Source organism: Mus musculus, chromosome 16 (assembly GCF_000001635.26).
Source record: "Mus musculus strain C57BL/6J chromosome 16, GRCm38.p6 C57BL/6J".
Taxonomy (NCBI): domain Eukaryota; kingdom Metazoa; phylum Chordata; class Mammalia; order Rodentia; family Muridae; genus Mus; species Mus musculus.
Window position 1 is genome coordinate 91,602,967 of NC_000082.6, and position 16,890 is coordinate 91,619,856.

The 16,890-nt window shown below is 46.8% G+C and overlaps 1 protein-coding gene across 2 annotated transcripts; it reads right to left on the reverse strand.

Moving 5' to 3' along the window:
- Positions 1 to 11,290: 11,290 nt before the first annotated feature.
- On the reverse strand, positions 11,291 to 16,033 carry Dnajc28 (DnaJ heat shock protein family (Hsp40) member C28). Of its 2 annotated transcripts, none has more exons than NM_138664.2 (2): positions 15,792 to 16,033; positions 11,291 to 14,413 (listed from the first exon to the last, which is right to left on the reverse strand). In NM_138664.2, exon 2 carries the CDS (start codon positions 14,386 to 14,388, stop codon positions 13,231 to 13,233), a length of 1,158 nt encoding a protein of 385 aa, NP_619605.2. In that variant the 5' UTR covers positions 14,389 to 14,413; positions 15,792 to 16,033; the 3' UTR covers positions 11,291 to 13,230. The 2 variants fall into 2 exon arrangements, with proteins under 2 accessions (NP_619605.2, NP_001093208.1); NM_001099738.1 differs by having other exon boundaries at positions 15,622 to 16,033.
- Between the last annotated feature and the right edge of the window lie 857 nt (positions 16,034 to 16,890).

The window sequence follows — 16,890 nt, forward strand, 5'->3', positions numbered from 1 at the left end:
AGATGATAGATAGATGCAATTTTTAAAAAACTAATTTCACTCCCTCCACCTATGAGGTGGTGGATCCCATACCAGAAACTGAGTTTGCAGGCAGACTTGATCCTAGAATTCGGGGCCCCAAGTCTGTGAAAAATGAATTTCTGTCCTGAATCCCTCAGCGCATGACATTTTCTTACAGCATCTTGGCTCAGTCCCACTATCATTCCGTCTTACATCTCCACAGAACTGCTTCCTCTGGAGCCTGGAGAAGAGTAGTCCCCCCACCCCCACCGATTTGACTACCCATAAGCCAATCCCTGTACACAGTGAAATGCTAAGTGATTAGTGGCCTAGGCTCAGTTACATAGCCCAATCACTGAGGCTTTTTTTAAAGTTTCTTTTTTTTCTTTTCTTTCTTTTTTTTTTTTTTTAATTAAAAGGGATGCCTCGAAGGGCAGTGGTGGCACACGCCTTTAATCCCAGCACTTGGGAGGCAGAGGCAAGTGGATTTCTGAGTTCAAGGCCAGCTTGGTCTACAGAGTGAGTTCCAGGACAGCCAGGGCTATACAGAGAAACCCTGACTTGAAAAGAGAGAGAGAAAGAGAGGGGAGAGGGGAGAGGGGAGAGAAGGGAGAGGGGGGAGAGAAGGGAGAGGGGAGAGAAGGGAGAGGGGGGAGAGAAGGGAGAGAGGGGAGAGAAGGGAGAGGGAAGAGGGAAGAGAGAGACCTCAGTAGGTAGGAATACTGTAAGTATGAAGACCTGAGCTCAAAGCCCCAGCACAAACAAAAACTAAACACACCTGAACATGTTTGTGACCCCAGCATTGCTGGGTTGCAGGGTAAGGACAAGAGGGTCCGGGAGCTTACTGGTCAGCCTAGCCGAAAGAGTGAGCTTCCAGATACAATGGACTCTGTCTCAAGGCCACAAATCAGAGAGCAATAAGGGCACACGATGTCTTCCTCTGGCCTCCATGGGACCACATGCCTGCACACTGATTCACCTCCTCTCTCTCTCTCTCTCTCTCTCTCTCTCTCTCTCTCTCTCTCTCTCTCTCTCTCTCTGAGGGAAGGAGGGAGGAGGAGGAGAGAGAGAATTTCAGAAGTGATATGTCATAGTACATTCTCCTGCCCACATAGACCAAGTCTGATACAATGGTCAAGGGTATTGCTCAAAACCATGACTATCAGAAGTTGAGACTCGTCGAGGATTATCTTGAAGTATCTCGAAAGCTGGCTACTACACTTACTTATTTAGTGATATTTTATTCTAAATTAGAAAGGATCTCTAGCGCTGGAGAGATGGCTCAGTGGTTAGAGCACTGACTGCTCTTCCAGAGGTCCTGAATTCAATTCCCAGCAACCACATGGTGGCTCACAACCATCTGTAATGGGATCCGATGCCCTCTTCTGGTGTGTCTGAAGACAGCTACAGTGTACTCATATACATAGAAAAAATAAATAAATCTTAAAAACAAAAAGAAAGTTGGGCGTGGTGGTGCACGCCTTTAATTCCAGCCCTCGGGAGGCAGAGGCAGGCGGATTTCTGAGTTTCAGGCCAGCCTGGTCTACAGAGTGAGTTCCAGGACAGCCAGGGCTATACAGAGAAACCCTGTCTCGAAAACCAAACCAAAAAAAGAAGATGAGACTCATTGAGGATTACCTTGAAGGCTGGCTGCTCCACTTACTTATTTAGTAGTATTTTATTCTAAATTAGAAAAGATCTCTAATATCTTCTCGTATATGTTTTCACGGAGCACCTTAAACACAAACTGCAATAGCTATGTGGTATAGGTAATTCAAATACCAGAGTCCCGGTGATGGTTCAGTTGGTAAAGCGCTCATTCACGAGCATGAAACCTGAGTTCAGACCCCAGCATCCCCACCATCCACATGAAAAGCTGTGCCCTGTTCTCCCAATGCTAATGGGGGAGGGGGGAGATCTTTGGGGCTCACTACCCAACATGACTAAAGAGATGAAGCTCCAGGGTCAGTGAGGGACCCGGGCCCAGAAAATAAAGAAAGACTGATAGAAGAACACACCAGACGTTGACCTTTGACCTCCACATACACCAACACACGCATACCATACCATACACACATGTACATGAACACATACAAACACACAATTTATTTCAAAAGATCTTTTGGGGGTATATCCCGTAGTAAAATTTCCAAGAAGGCAAAGCACAGTTTTCTTACTGTGTCCACAGGGGTTGTTGCTCAGTGGTGAATGTGTTAGCATAATTAATAGCAAGCAAATAATATGCTGCGTTTCCGTGCAATGTGATGCCAGGCTAGGCTGGGATAACGAGCAGGCTTTTTATTTATGTGACTCTTCACTGGGACATTTGCAAGTCAGGTGAGGCAAGGAAAACTTCCTGACTGTGCCTCACCGCTCTGAGCATTGGAAAACATCTGGCAGTCTGCCTGTGCTCAGACCTTGTGTTTGAAATACCTAACACGCAGAATGGCATGGACTTAGATGCCAGTAAGGACTGCCAGTCAAGAGACCATACTGGTTCAACTCTGATAACCAGAAGGTCTGCTGGTAGCAATGTCCTATCATTGTAACAACTGAGGAGTCCTCTTCAAATGACCCCTTTAGGACGGCAGCTTCCCCGGAGGACCACTGACTAACTAACCAGGACACTGCCCAGCATCTGGCATCTCTTGTCCTAGCAAAACCTCAATCCTGTGAGCTGGGTTTTATCTTTCTCTCTGTGTGCATGAACATGTATGTACGTCCAAACACATGTGAAAGCCAGAGTTTCACCTTCAGACATCTTTCACTTATTTCTAGTCTGCTTTGATGTGGGGGACTCTGCTTTGCTTGAGACATGGTCTCTCATGGGGGCCCAGGGCTTGCCAATCCTGTGAGGCCAAATGGCCAGTAAGCCCTGGGGATCCACTTGCTTCCTCCTTCCCGCACTGGGATTACAACTGTGATAGCGCCTGGCTTTTCCACATGGGCATTGGGCGTTAGACTGGGGTCCCCATGGCTCTACACTTTACTGCATGTTATTTCTCCAGGTTCTGATTTTTCTCCTCTGACAGAGGGGTTCATCCGAAGCCCAAAGTCACACAGCTAGTGAATGAAAGATCCGGGGTCTGAAATGAAACTTGTCTAGTTGGAAAGTTTGTTCTTTGTCACATTATGGTGCTCGTTGGTGTTATGTATGGACACTCAAGGAATCAAGGTCTCCTGGAAATCCAGGACGAGAGTGTCAGCTCATGCAGAAAGCACACTAGCAAATAGAGCTCCCGACTCTCCTCGGCACTATAAAGTCATCTGGGAATAGAGTTCTGAAATCAGAGTAGTTGCAGGTTCCTGGGATCAAATTCTTCCTCTGTCACTTTCCATCTGGGACCCAATATGTCATTTAATTTCTCTGTGCCTTCATTTTCTCCTCTCTCCCTGTACTGGTTTAAATATGTTTGGACCATGGGAAGTGGAGCTATTGCAGGTGTGGCCTTGTTGGAGGAAGTGTGTTGCTGTAGGCTGAGCTTTGAGGTCCTGTGCTCAAACTCTGCCCAGTGTGGAAGAGACCCTCTTCCTGGCTGCCTGGGCAAGACAATCTCCTCCTGGCTGCCTTTAGATCAAAATGTAGAACTTTTGGCTCTTCCAGTACCAAGTCTGCCTGGATGCTGCCAAGCTTCCCACCAGTGGACTGAATCTCTGAACCTGTAAGGCCGTCTCAGTTAAATGTTTCCTTTATAAGAGTTGCCTTGATCATGGTGTCTCTTCACAGCAATGAAATCCTACCACACAGGATCTCACTCTTTAGATCTGTTGGGCCTGGAATTTACTACGTTTACTAGGCTGGCTTTGAACTTGTGGCTAGTCTCCTGCCTCTGCCTCTTGAGTGCTGGGACTAGAGGATCCATTGTCACTTTTTTTGTTGTTTTTTTGTTTTGTTTTGTTTTGAGACAGGGTTTCTCTGTATATCCCTGGCTGTCCTGGAACTCACTCTGTAGACCAGGCTGGCCTGGAACTCAGAGATCCGCCTGCCTCTGTCTCCCAAGTGCTGGGATTAAAGGCCTGTGCCACCACCGCCTGGCCATTGTCACCTTTTTAAAGGGTTTGTATGAGAGCACCTTTGACTCATGGTTGTTGCCAAGGTTGAACTAGTGACTGTAAGGGAAACAGCCCACAGCTGTGTGGTAATACCACCCGCACCTGTTCTGTGCCGGGATCGTCCATCTTCCTGTCAGTCATATCTCCTGACTGCCATCTTCTTCCCTCGCCTTATGAGTCATGCTTCCTCATTATGCCATGTCTTCTTCCTGATTGACAGTGAGCCTCAGCTTCATTTCTCCTTTCTATGCCTCGTGCCTTCTCTTTGTGGAATCTTGCACTGCGGCTCTTTGCTTAGCAACGAGTTCTAACTCCCATAAGTGCACACAATATCATGCAGGTGCAATAAATAATGACATAGAGTCAAATACAAGGATCTGGAGATGTATTGAAGATCTAGTAATAAACAGACAAAGAAGGGGGCTTGAGAGATGGCTCAGAGGTTAAGAGCTCTGATTGCTCTTCCAAAGGTCCTGAGTTCAATTCCCAGCAACGACATGGTGGCTCACAACCATCTGTAATGGGATTCCATGCCCTCTTCTGGTATGCAGGTATGTCTGCAGATAGAGTACTTGTATACATAAAATAAATAAACAGGTGAAGAAGATATACAAGAATGTCTATAACACGTTCACATTTATAGACAAGAAAGAGGCTGGGTATATATAAATTCTGCATACAATTTGTAAATTTTTGAAAGCATACTGTGGTATCAAAATAATAGTGCCCTCATTTCTTAATCCCCAAAATATGTAATTATATTACTATATTAACTATTTTTCTGTTGCTGAGATAAAACACCATCACAAAGACAACTTATGGAAGAGAGAGTTTTATTTGGGTGTATGTTTTCAAAGGGATGAGTCCATTATGGCTGAAAGGCATGGTGGTAGCAAGTGGCTGGTACTGTGTCATGAGCAGAAAGCTGGAGACTCCTCAAGGGCAAACACAAACCAGAGGTGGTAAACCAAAAGTGGGGACAGGCCATGAACTCTCAGAGCCCACCCCTGGTGACCACGGTCCTCCAGCAGGGCTGTGTCACCTCCTCAAACGACACCACTAAATGGGGTCCAAGTGCTCAAATACCTGAGCCAGGGGGAGACATTTCTCATCCCAACACCAAATTACAAAGAGAAAAGAGGGAAAGTTGTAGATGGGATGGAGGTTGCCAGGCAGCTGACCTGCAAATAGCTAATTATGGTGGATTGTGTTATTACGCGGTGGGATCCAGTGTAATTACAAAGGGTGATTAGGACAGAAGAGGGCGGCAGGAAGAAGGGGAGTGAAGTAAAAAGGGGCGGGGTCAACCTGCCGTTGCTGACTTTGAAGATGTCGGTTGTAAATCAAGGTCCGGCAGCATCTACTACACCGAAGAGGCAGGGAAGGAATTCTTCTCTAAGGTGTCCCTAAAATCCTGATTTTTAGCCCAGAAAGTCGACTTATAGTGATTGTGTGTGAAGTTACAGAATTCTTCATTATAGAAATTGTTTGGCCGGGTGGTGGTGGCGCACGCCTTTAATCCCAAAACTTGGGAGGCAGAGGCAGGCGGATTTCTGAGTTCGAGGCCAGCCTGGTCTACAAAGTGAGTTCCAGGACAGCCAGGGCTATACAGAGAAACCCTGTCTCGCCAAAAAATAAATAAATAAAAAACAAAAAACAAAAACAAAGAAAAAGAAAGAAATTGTTTGTAGTAGTAGTGGAAAATTGTGCACACGAACACAAGAGGGGCTGGACATGGTGATCGGACCCAAGAAGTGAAGCTGGAGGGCTGGATGGCGGCACTCTGAGGTACAAAGTGCCTCATTCGTTCAAATCTGTTCTTCTGCACGTTTGAAATTTATTATATATGTACATTTATAGTTTCTTTCTGAAGTAATTAGATTCATTAGCGTATCTCCAGCTGTGTGATAGTTCACTGACCTGTCAAGGCGTCCCCGTCCTTTGCCTGAGTTTTTTTCTGTTTTTGTTCTTGTTTTTTTTTTGGTTTGGTTTTTCGAGACAGGGTTTCTCTGTATAGCCTTGGCTGTCCTGGAACTCACTTTGTAGACCAGGCTGGCCTCGAACTCAGAAATCCGCCTGCCTCTGCCTCCCGAGTGCTGGGATTAAAGGCTTGCGCCACCACACCTGGCTGCCTGAGTTTTTTATCTGTTGTGTAGCCATGGATGCACAGAACAGAAAATCCTCGAACCCCTCCATGTAGTCAGATGTGTAAGTCTGGAGCCCAGGCACAAGCAGACACTCGCCCCCTTTTCTTAAGATTTATTTATTATATTTAAGTACACTGTAGCTGTCCTCAGACACACCAGAAGAGGGCACCAGATCTCATTACAGATGGTTGTGAGCCACCATGTGGTTGCTGGGATTTGAACTCAGGACTTCTGGAAGAGCAGTCAGTACTCTTAACTGCTGAGCCATCTCTCCAGCTCCACACTTTCTTTTGAAGAATTGTTTTATGTGTAGAAGTGTCTTGCCTGCACATGTATATGTGCACCACTTGTATGGGACACTCATGGAGGTCAGAAGAGGGAATCAGACCCCCTGAAAATGGAGTTAGAGAAAATTGTAAGCTACCATGTAGGTGCTGGGGACCCAGGTTTGGGTCTCAGCAAAAAGTACTTTTAGCCACCAGGGCATCTCTCCAGCCTGAGTCACAACTTCTCAGACCACTTTTTGCAAAGTTGAAGGAGAAGGGAGCAGTTTGGCTCGTCAGGCTGATGTAGGATGGCCTTGAATTCTGATTCTGGTTTCCACATCCTGAGTGATAGGGTTACACACTTGCAACGCCATCACTAATTTTTGTTTTTGTTTTGAGAGAGACTTTTACTAGGTAGCCCAGGCGTGCCTTGAACTGTAAATCCTCCTGTTTCTGACTCCAGAACGCTTCTAACTTAGACCAACTCAAAAGGCCTGGCTTCCTGTTGGAAGAGCTCCATTTTGCCCAGATGTGTAAGGCAGGCTGCCATCAGCATGGGCCATCTGAAAGATGCCAGCTGGGAGTGGTGGCACACGCCTAATCTCTGAACTTGGCAGACCGAGGTAGGAGAATTACAAGGTCAAGGCCTGTTCGACTGCATAGCAAAGGCTCACAGCCAAAAGCATAGCAGCGCCCACTCTTCCTGTAATCAAAGCTCCCCTAGGGCAAATCACGGTCTTGCCTTGTGTTTCTATTTTGTGACCAAAATCAGCTTGGGGAGGGAAGGGTTTATTTCAGCTGGTAAACTATAGGGCAGTCAGAACAGAGACTCAAGCAGATAGGACAGAATTCCACTTAATAGTCTGCTCCTTCTGGTTCTCGTTGGGCTTTCTTATCCACCCAGGACCACCTGCCCAGGGACAGCACCTCTCAGTGTGGGCTGGGCCACATACATCAATCATCAGTTAAGGAAACGCCCCACAGTGACAGGCCAGGCCAGCCTAATGGGGCCATTTTCTGAATAGAGGTTCCCTCGTCTCAGATAACACCAGGTCGTGTCAGTTTGGGGAAAACTGTCCAGTACATGCATGCGTGGTCATGTTTGGATGACCTCAGTCTGTCCCCTGGCATTCCTTGTGTTAGGATTCTGGTCTAGAGGATAAGTGCGGTGATATGGAGTCTTTTGAAGGGTGGGGGGTCTCTAGGGCTGGGATGTAGCTTAGTTGGTAGACTGTTTGCCGACCATGCTCAAAGCACTGGGTTCATATCCAGCACCTGCATAAACCCAGCATGGGTGCACATGTCTGTAATCCCAACACTTCGAACCGCTAGGCAGGTGGATTTGAAGTCTTGGGATACATAAGACCCTGTTTCAAAGGTAGATAGATAGATAGACACATACATACATACATACATACATACATACATACATACATACATAGACAGGTAGGTAGGTAGATAGGTAGGTAGGTAAGCCTGGTTTGGTGGCACATGCTTAGGCACCAGGGAGGCAGAGGCAGGAAGATCTCTGTAAATTCCAGGCTAGCCTGGTCTACATAGCGAGGTCCTGTCTCTAAGTAATAATAATAATAATGATGATGATGATGATGATGATGATGACGATAATAAATATATTTTCAGCAGGAGTCGGTGGGGGCAAGAAACAGCAATCGGGTGAATGTAGTTAAAAATATTAGAATGTCATAATGAAGCATTATGATAATTAATAAATGCTAATAAAAAATGAAACTAGTGGGGTCTAGAGCCTGGGGTAGCAGTGCTTGACTGTAATCCCAGCACCCAGTGTGAGGACTGAGGCAGAAGAACCGCTGTGAGTATGGGCCAGCCTGGGTTACAGAGACCCTGCTTCATGAAACAAACCCATCAAAATGAGAAGTTCACTGGGGTCCAGTGGGAGGTCGCTAGGTTAACTGGTGACGTGCTCTAGGAAGGGATTAGGGTGTTTTACACAAGACTATAATTAGTTCTCCCCAAAGGGTTATTACAAAAGCTTGAGTTTAGCTCCGCCCAGTTTCTCTCTGACTTCCGGTTTTCAGTTGCGAGCTCTCCAAAGTCAGGTTCCTGCCAAGACGTGATACAACCAGGAGAACTCGCGCCAGAGCTGGTGGCAGTGCTCTACCCTTAGCCCACCAGTGCCGTGGGCTACCAGACTTTCTCTTATTAATAAAGTTAGCCCTCCCCGGGCATTTAGTTGTAGCAGTGCGGGACGGATAATACACCGTGCCTGGATAAAAGAGCGGACAGAACCAAGCTTGCCTGTAATAGAAGGCGGGAACCAACTCTAAACATCAGAGGAAAGAAACACGCCTTCTGGAACATCTTCAGGAGCACAGATGTCCTCTTTACCTGTGTACCCCAGGTAGGAACTCTCCCCACAGCCGTGGGTCTGTCTGAGCACGTCTATAAGCTTACTCAGGTGTGTTTGAGCGCATCTGGCCTGTTGTCTTTACTTAAGGGTGGTGGGGAATGCCCACATTCACATTTATCACCTGAGACGATAGAGCCCTCCCACAGGAAGCCAGACTTTTGAGATTGTGATTGGAGGCAAAGAACATCCATCATGTCAGGGCCTTTAAGGGTATTCCTTTGAGGTGGGTGACAGTGGGCTCTGTCACTCTCCAGCAAGCTAGGAACTCAGCTTGGTGACAAACTGGAGAGAGTGACAGGTGAGGCTGCCCATCCCAAGGCCTGTCCTTATGTCTGAGCCTCAAGTAAAAAGGATTGGCTGCCCCAGTCTGGTGTCAGCTATTGGGGTCAGAGCTATTCCATTTGTGTTTGTCTTTAAACCAGAGATGAAGAGGGTTCCATTGTCCTCTGCCTAGGGTGCTGGTGACAACTGACACACCAAGGAGTCCATTTGGCCCCCTCATAGATTGCTGACAATTCAGATAGGGGGATGGTAGATGTCATGACCTCAGCAGACAATGTCCAAACTGCCACCAAAAGAGAAATACGATATTGATGATATTCCTAAGAACAGGTAAACTGTTAGTTGACCATGGGGGTACCGGAATGTCCCCCTCCTGGGCACATGCTCCCCTTAATCATGCCTCTTAGCCTGACCTGCCCTCTCCCTCCCCCATTAATCTGAGACAGAGTCTCACTATGCAGTCCTGGCTGGTCTGGGAGCAACTCTCGGAACCCTTCACAACTGACTAGTGTTGATAGGCTTGTCCCTGGAAGTAATGTCTCTCCCTTTGACCATGTATGGCTGCTGTTCTTTCCGGGTTCAGCTGTAGGGCTGAGGTCCCAGCAAATTGATGGAGGCTGTGACTCAGAGGCTCTTGCCTCAGAATGATGGGCCGGTCCTGGCAGAAGCAGGTGGCCAGCAGCAGGCAAGCTTCTCTGTGTGTTTTCCATTGTGCTCTGACACCTCAGCCTTTCCTCAATGGCTAGTTCTGTCAGCTTGATACAACCTCACAGTTGCTGGGAAGCTGGGTCACCGTGAGGGAATGCCTACGTCAATCAAACTGGCCTGTGGATGTGCCTGGACGTCCGGCTTGTTTTGCTGGCCTTAGTTGGTGTGAGAAGACTTAGCCTAAAAAGGGGGCCCCGCTTTTCCTGGGTTTGGATCCTGAGCTGTGTGAGCGGAGAAAGCTAAGCCTGAAATGCATTGGTGTCTCTGCCCCTGACTACCTACGGAAGTGATGTGCTTGGCTGTGTCGAGTTTCCAATGTCTACACTTCCCTGTGATAACAGACTGTAATGGGGAACAGAGAGCTGAAATAAATCCTTCCTCTGCAAGTTGCCTTTTGTCAGGGTGTTTAATCACAGCACAGCAATGAAGGGCCTGGAGAGCTGAGAAGGGCCGCTGAGATGAGGCTGTTTTTACATAAGTGAAGTTGCCATCCCCTTTAAGATTTTTTGTTTTGTTTTGAGACAGGGTTTCTCTGTGTAGCCCTGGCTGTCCTGGAACTCACTCTGTAGATCAGGCTAGCCTCAAACTCAGAAATCTGCCTGCCTCTGCCTCCCAAGTGCTGGAATTAGAGGCGTGCATCTGAGTACACTGTAGCTGTCTTCAGACGCAGAAGGTGGTCACGGATCCCAATACTTTTGGTCGTGAGCCACCATGATGTGGTTGCTGGAAATTGAACTCAGGCAGTGCTCTTAATGGCTGGGCCACCTCTCCAGGCCCTGAAGTTGCCCTTTTAATGTGAAGATTGATGTCACAGTCAGATGTTCGATCATCCACCAAAAAGGTCAGAAGGGCCCGGGCGTCAGCTGGGAGCGCGCTTGCCTCGCTTGTGTGAGACCCTGGTCCTAGCCCAGCATTGTGTAAACCATAAAGCTGTGGTAAGGCACCTGCCTGTGTGTGCTCGCAGCACCAGGGAGGTAGGAGCGGGAAGGCCAGGAGTTCAAAGTCACTCTTGGTTATGTGGTGAAATTGAGGCCAGCTTGGATTACCTCAGACTGCTTCAAACGATAAAAGACAGTGGAGGCTGGAGACGTGGCTCAGTGGTTAAGAACACTGGCTGCTCTTCCAGAGGACTTGGGTTCAATTCCCAGCATTCCAGTGGCAGCTCACAACTGTTTATAACTCCAGGCTCAAGAGAGCTACCCACCTCTGGGCTCCATGGGCATCAGGCATGGGTACTGTGCACACACACATACACACATACACACATACACACACACACACACATACACACATACACACACACACACACACGAAATAGGAAAACTAGAAGGAAAAGAAAGAAAATAGCACAGGAATAAAAACGATTTAAAAACCCACTTAGCTAGCGCAAAATGTGGCGGTTGTTCACGATTGCTTGGTTATAGATCAATGGACCACAGAACAATCATTAAGGTAATTTTATTAATATAGATATCTGCAGATCAAGTGAATGGTACTAATGAATAGTTTTGGTGACCTCACCCTCTCATGTATAACACTGAAGATTCTTCCACTCCATGTTCACTCCAGACTCTCAGTTTTAAAGCAAGCATCACAGAATACCAGGCTCTTACAGTGATCGGGAGCCAGAGCTCTTAGCACAAAGCCATACTCCACGCTGCTGACAGTTTCCTTTAGTAATACATATAGTACTATCAGATAACTCATTCCAACAACAAAAAATTACTCATTATGTCAACCAATTGCCCCATCGTCAAAGCAGAAAGGGCCCAACTTTCTTTTGAGGATGTTGGCTTCTTTGATGTTTTGACCACTGCAGACTTTACACAATGACTCGGCCCCATGTCCGTGTCAGGAGCTGTTCTGAAACCCATCTCCACTCTGCTCTGGAAATAGGTCAGCTCCTTTCTGCACACTTTGGCTTCCTTCTGGGGACCCGATTCTGTGCCCAAAGCAATTAGCCAAGCCTGAGAGCCCCGGGTTTTCTGAAAGGAGACTCACCGAAGATGCCAAGGAACATATTTCAGATACCTCATCTTAGACAAACTGCCAAAGGGTCTCTTTGTTGTGTTCCAAAGAGGGATAAGTTGGGGGTTAACATTGTTGAACCATCTCTGGGGAGTCTGCTCTAGGACACCATGGCACTTAAGCAAGGTTTATGGGAACCTACAATATAGCTGGTGACCAGAGAAGAAACTACTAACTAGTGAACTTTTACCTTTGTATAGCTGGTGACCAGAGAAGAAACTACTAACTAGTGAACTTTTACCTTTGTATAGCTGGTGACCAGAGAAGAAACTACTAACTAGTGAACTTTTACCTTTGTATAGCTGGTGACCAGAGAAGAAACTGCTAGTGAACTTTTACCTTTGTATTGTTCTTAAGGATTTTTGCCCCCTCCAAAAGTTACAAAAATATAATCAACTTTAACATTTTCAGAACTTCTAAATCAATCAGTTTAACTGACTTCTGTGGCCAGTGGGTCACAGTTAGCCTACCTACTTGCCCTTTTCTTTGTCCAGTGCCCACAGGGAAGGCCTTTGTAAATACAGGAGCCCCAGAAGTCTATTTTTTCCTGACTTTCAGTTTTAGAGCACCTAGCAGGTGTTTGAAAAGCCTTCCCACAGTTTTAGAGCTTTAATAAGCTCTGGAATATACCAGAGGAAACCTGCAAAAACTACCTGTTGTCTGGAGATCTTTAATTTGTTACATGTGTGTGCACATGCGTATGTGTGCACATGTGTGTGTGCACACTGGATCCCTGGAGCTGGAGTTACAGGCAGTTGTGAGCCACCTGACTAGGATGCTGGTCCTCTGCAGGAGCAGCAAAGAGCAAAGACTCTCACCCTCTGGGCAGTTTCTCCAGCCCCTTTCTTTTTCATTTCCTTTCATATCTCCTTCCTTCCTTCCTTCCTTTGTTCTTTTGAGGTTTTGAATTTTCATTTGGAGACCACAGTTGGTTAAATCTCATTACAACTTCTTCAGTTCTATACCTTTTGGTTTCATTGCTGCTTAAGTCCTTATGGTTAGAAAAGTCAAACAGCGACTACCTACCTATAAGTTGCTAGTGTCTCAGAGAGCTCTGAGGTTTCTGGAAGGCCCTATGTGGGCCTCGGGTCTGTGCTTCAGTCCTAGAGGCCGATACCTGAAGTCTGGCGCCGGAGCCTGCTCCTTCAGGGGCAGGGTCTGCCTCTTACTACATCATTACAGCAGAACTCACCCAAGTTTCTCATCTACCACCGGGGTGTGATTAGTTCTGTGAAAACTACAAAGGCACACACTTCTCAGGCCCCTGGGGCACGACAGTCAATCTTAGGTTCTGCGTCTGACGTCAGAGCAACTCAAAACTGACCAGAGTGGAAAATGATCGTGAATAACAAAACAGTCATATTTTAATAGATTTCCACAGATTTAGCCAGTTTAGAAAGCCTGCCTTGACTCTGGGTGTTTTTGATTCTTCTCCCTGGCTAACGTCAGTTTGGTTTTCTTCTGTGACTTCGTTTGCTTCTACGAAGGCCCCGTACATTTCTTGGACTCTGATAATTTCTTTCTGTGCGTCAAAATGGACTTTCTGCCTGGTCAGGATGGGAACAATTAAGTTGAAATCATTAATTCGCTTGTTCAGCTTTCGTATCTTTTCTTGAAACTGCTCACACACTTGGGCCCACTGTTTCTGCTCTGTGGGTGACAGAGGGTTCCCCAGCTTCTTCCTAGACATTAAAAGCGCTTCTCGGAGTTGCTCGATGGTGTCCTTAATCTCCTTCTGCATCAGGATCCACTCTGGTTGGTATCCATTATCTATCAATATTCGGTTCAGGTTGTGAGTCATGGGATCAATATATGAGCAGCCAGAAAATTTCTTCAGCGGTTTTCCTTTCCCGCTGAGATTGTCAAAGTCTCCTTTTGCCATGGATTCCTGAATGAGGTCCTCCACCAGGCGCTCGATGGCTTGAGTTATCTTCTGTTGCTTGCTCTGCCGTACGTCCTTGACAGTTATGCTGTTGGCGAAGAACTCCCTCTGAAGCTTCTGCCTTTGGTATTCCATCACCTGCTCCGTCGCGCGATCCGCCCTGAACTGCCTGTATTGTTTCTCTCGCTGGCTGGGGGTCCCAAAGCCGACACCTTCGAAGCTTAAGTAATGTCGGTGCTGAGGTGTGTTGTATTTGAACTTTCCTTCTTCTTCATCTTCTGCTGCATCTTCAGCTTTATCCTGTCCGGCATGCATCCGTTTTATCGCATGGGACAGCACATTCCTGTAAGCCTCTTCAATCTTTATAAATGTTGCAGAGTCAGCATCACTAGAACCGCTGTCTGGGTGGTACTGCCTGGCGAGCTTGTGAAAAGACTCCCTGACGTCGTCTACAGAGCATCCTTCATCCAGATTCAGCAGCCTGTAATATTCTCTCAGCTTCTGGGATTCATGGGTTGATATCATCCTGGATCTGGGGTCTGAAAGCATTTTTATACCAGGAGGAATCAAGGAAGCGTTTGTTAGGTGCAGTCTCAAGATCCGAGTGGTCTTCATGCACACTGTGTTTATCATTGTATCTGGAATTCTTAACAGTGATCTACAAAACAGCAAAGAGCAGTTGGATACACTTGTACTATCAGTCATTTTCTTTTCATCAATAACCAGGTAAGGGTATGGGTTCCATGTCCTTAGTAAGCTTTGGTTCTTGGGGGCAAGAGAATGGGTTGAGGTGTGGTTCCCAGCACCCACATGGCAGCTAATAAATGTCTCTCACTCTGGTTCCAGGGGGTCTGACTCCTTCTGGCCCACTCAGGCATTGGACACACATGGTGCACAGCCATAGTGTAGGCAAAACACCATATGTATATAAAAAAGAAAGTCAGTTCTTTGTAACAATGTTGCTAAACAAGAATATATAAGTATCTATGACTTTTCTTGGTGCAGCTAGAAAATGACAGTGATGTTTGGCTATCACATAGTGTGACAGGAACTGAAGTCTACTGCTTGAAGACAGGGTTTCTCTCTGTGTAGCTCTGGTTGTTCTGGACTCACTTTGGAGACCAGGCTGGCTTCAAACATAGAGAGATCCACCTGCCCCTGCCTTCCATGTTCTGGGATTAAAGACATGCATACCTCCGCCCGGATCCAATGCACAGAATTTTAGATCTAGAAAGTTGTTAAAACTCATCTAACCTAATTTTCTCATTTTATAAGAAAACGGGTCCAGAAGGTTAAGCAACTCTTAAGGTTAACCAAAGAACTTACATTACCAGGTACTGCAAATGGTTAGGTTTGGGGCACAGTAAAGCTTAACTGCTTTTTGCTTGTTTGTTTTTGAGATAGGGTCTCTCTACATAGCCCTGGCTGTCCTGGGACTCATTATGTAGACCAGGCTGGACTTGAACTCACAGAGGTCAGCCTGCCTCTGTCTCCTGAGTGCTGGGACTAAAGGAGAGCATCCAAGCCCCACACTTGGCTTAGCTATACTCAGCAAATTACACATTTCCCTGAGCACAATTTGTGTTGTTGTTTTGTTTTGCATACAGTGTAGAATGGTCGTCACCATTTCCAAGTATCTAACTTGCTGCATATCAAACAGGGAACATACAGACCGGTACTCAGTGGGACACCAGATGGGACTGAGAATCAAGAATGCAAGCGACTTTAAGGTCTGCACCTCGCTATTTGCTAGGTGCCAGGGCAAGGAAGGGCGATAAAGGGTGAGAGAGCTTTTGCTGTATTTAAAAACGCATGGTCCTGTGGAAAAAGATACTGAACACTGACGAAAGGCAACGGAGTACTTACTGGAGGATTACTGATCCTTTGAATGTAAGGTGCGTTTTAGAAGTCATGGTAGCCCGATGTCACAATATAGGGGTCAGTGGATTTTAGAGTTGTCTGGGATGCCGGTGGTTATGCTCACCGTGGTGAGGGGTGCCTCAGAAGAGTGTCGGTCCGCTGCACCCCCTACTCACCTTCACAGACGTGATGGGGGTTCAGCGGCTCGAAGCTCAAGCTGCGCCTTTGCGCAGCACGCGTGGCCCGCTCCGTCCCTGTCTCGGCTACTGGACCCTCTGCCGCGCTACACTGCAGAGCCTTTCTTCATACCTTACTACGACAGGTAGTTTCCCTCACCAGGGACAGCGATCTCTTTCTTATAAAACCATCCCCCACGGAACAGAGGACAGACTCCCCTGGACGCTTGTTGTTGTGCCGGGGGCGATAGGCCCCGCCTCTACCCGCTTTCGAGGGCAGGGTTCGGCCGATTTGGATTGTGGGAAATGTAGTTCTCCGGCAGGTGCAGAGTAGAGGCATTAGGGCCTGGAGAGGAGTTATGGCTTGTGATAGATTTGTGACCCCAACGTGTATGTAATTTGAAGAGCACTGACCTCAGTAAATTGTTTTAAATGGAGGAAGATTAGGCCGTTTGCCTCTATGGGACACCTGCACCGTCAGTAGGCTTCTTTAAGCCTAGAAAGATGGTCTTTCCTTCAACCAAGTTTGGATTAAAGGTGTGCGCCACCACTGCCTGGCCCAGCCAAGTTTGTTTGGGTGGATGGCTCTTGTTTTTTGACACTGTCTCCCTTAGCCCAGGCTGGCCTCACACTCGCTATGTAGTAAAGAGGGATTTTGGGTTGCACATCCTCCATGCTTCCGTTTTCCAGGTGCTGGGATTACACAGTAAAATTGCTACTTGTTTATGGAATGTTGGGGATATAAAACCAAGGGCTTATGCATGCAAGGCAAGTTCTGTCAGGGCTCTGCGTATTGTACGATACCTCACCCCATTGAGCACCGCACATAGCCAGGGGTTGGAAAAGAAGGGAAAAATGTGTCTTTGGTTTTATTTTATTCTTTATTATTTTATTTTTATTAATTATTATTATTTGGTTTTTTTGAGACAGGGTTTCTCTGTGTAGCCCTGGCTGTCCTGGAACTCACTCTGTAGACCAGGCTGGCCTTGAACTCAGAAATCCACCTGCTTCTGCCTCCCAAGTGCTGGGATTCCCTGCCTCTTGTCTCTTGAATGGTTAAAGACATGTCACCGCACTCCATCCTAAAGATACAGTTTTA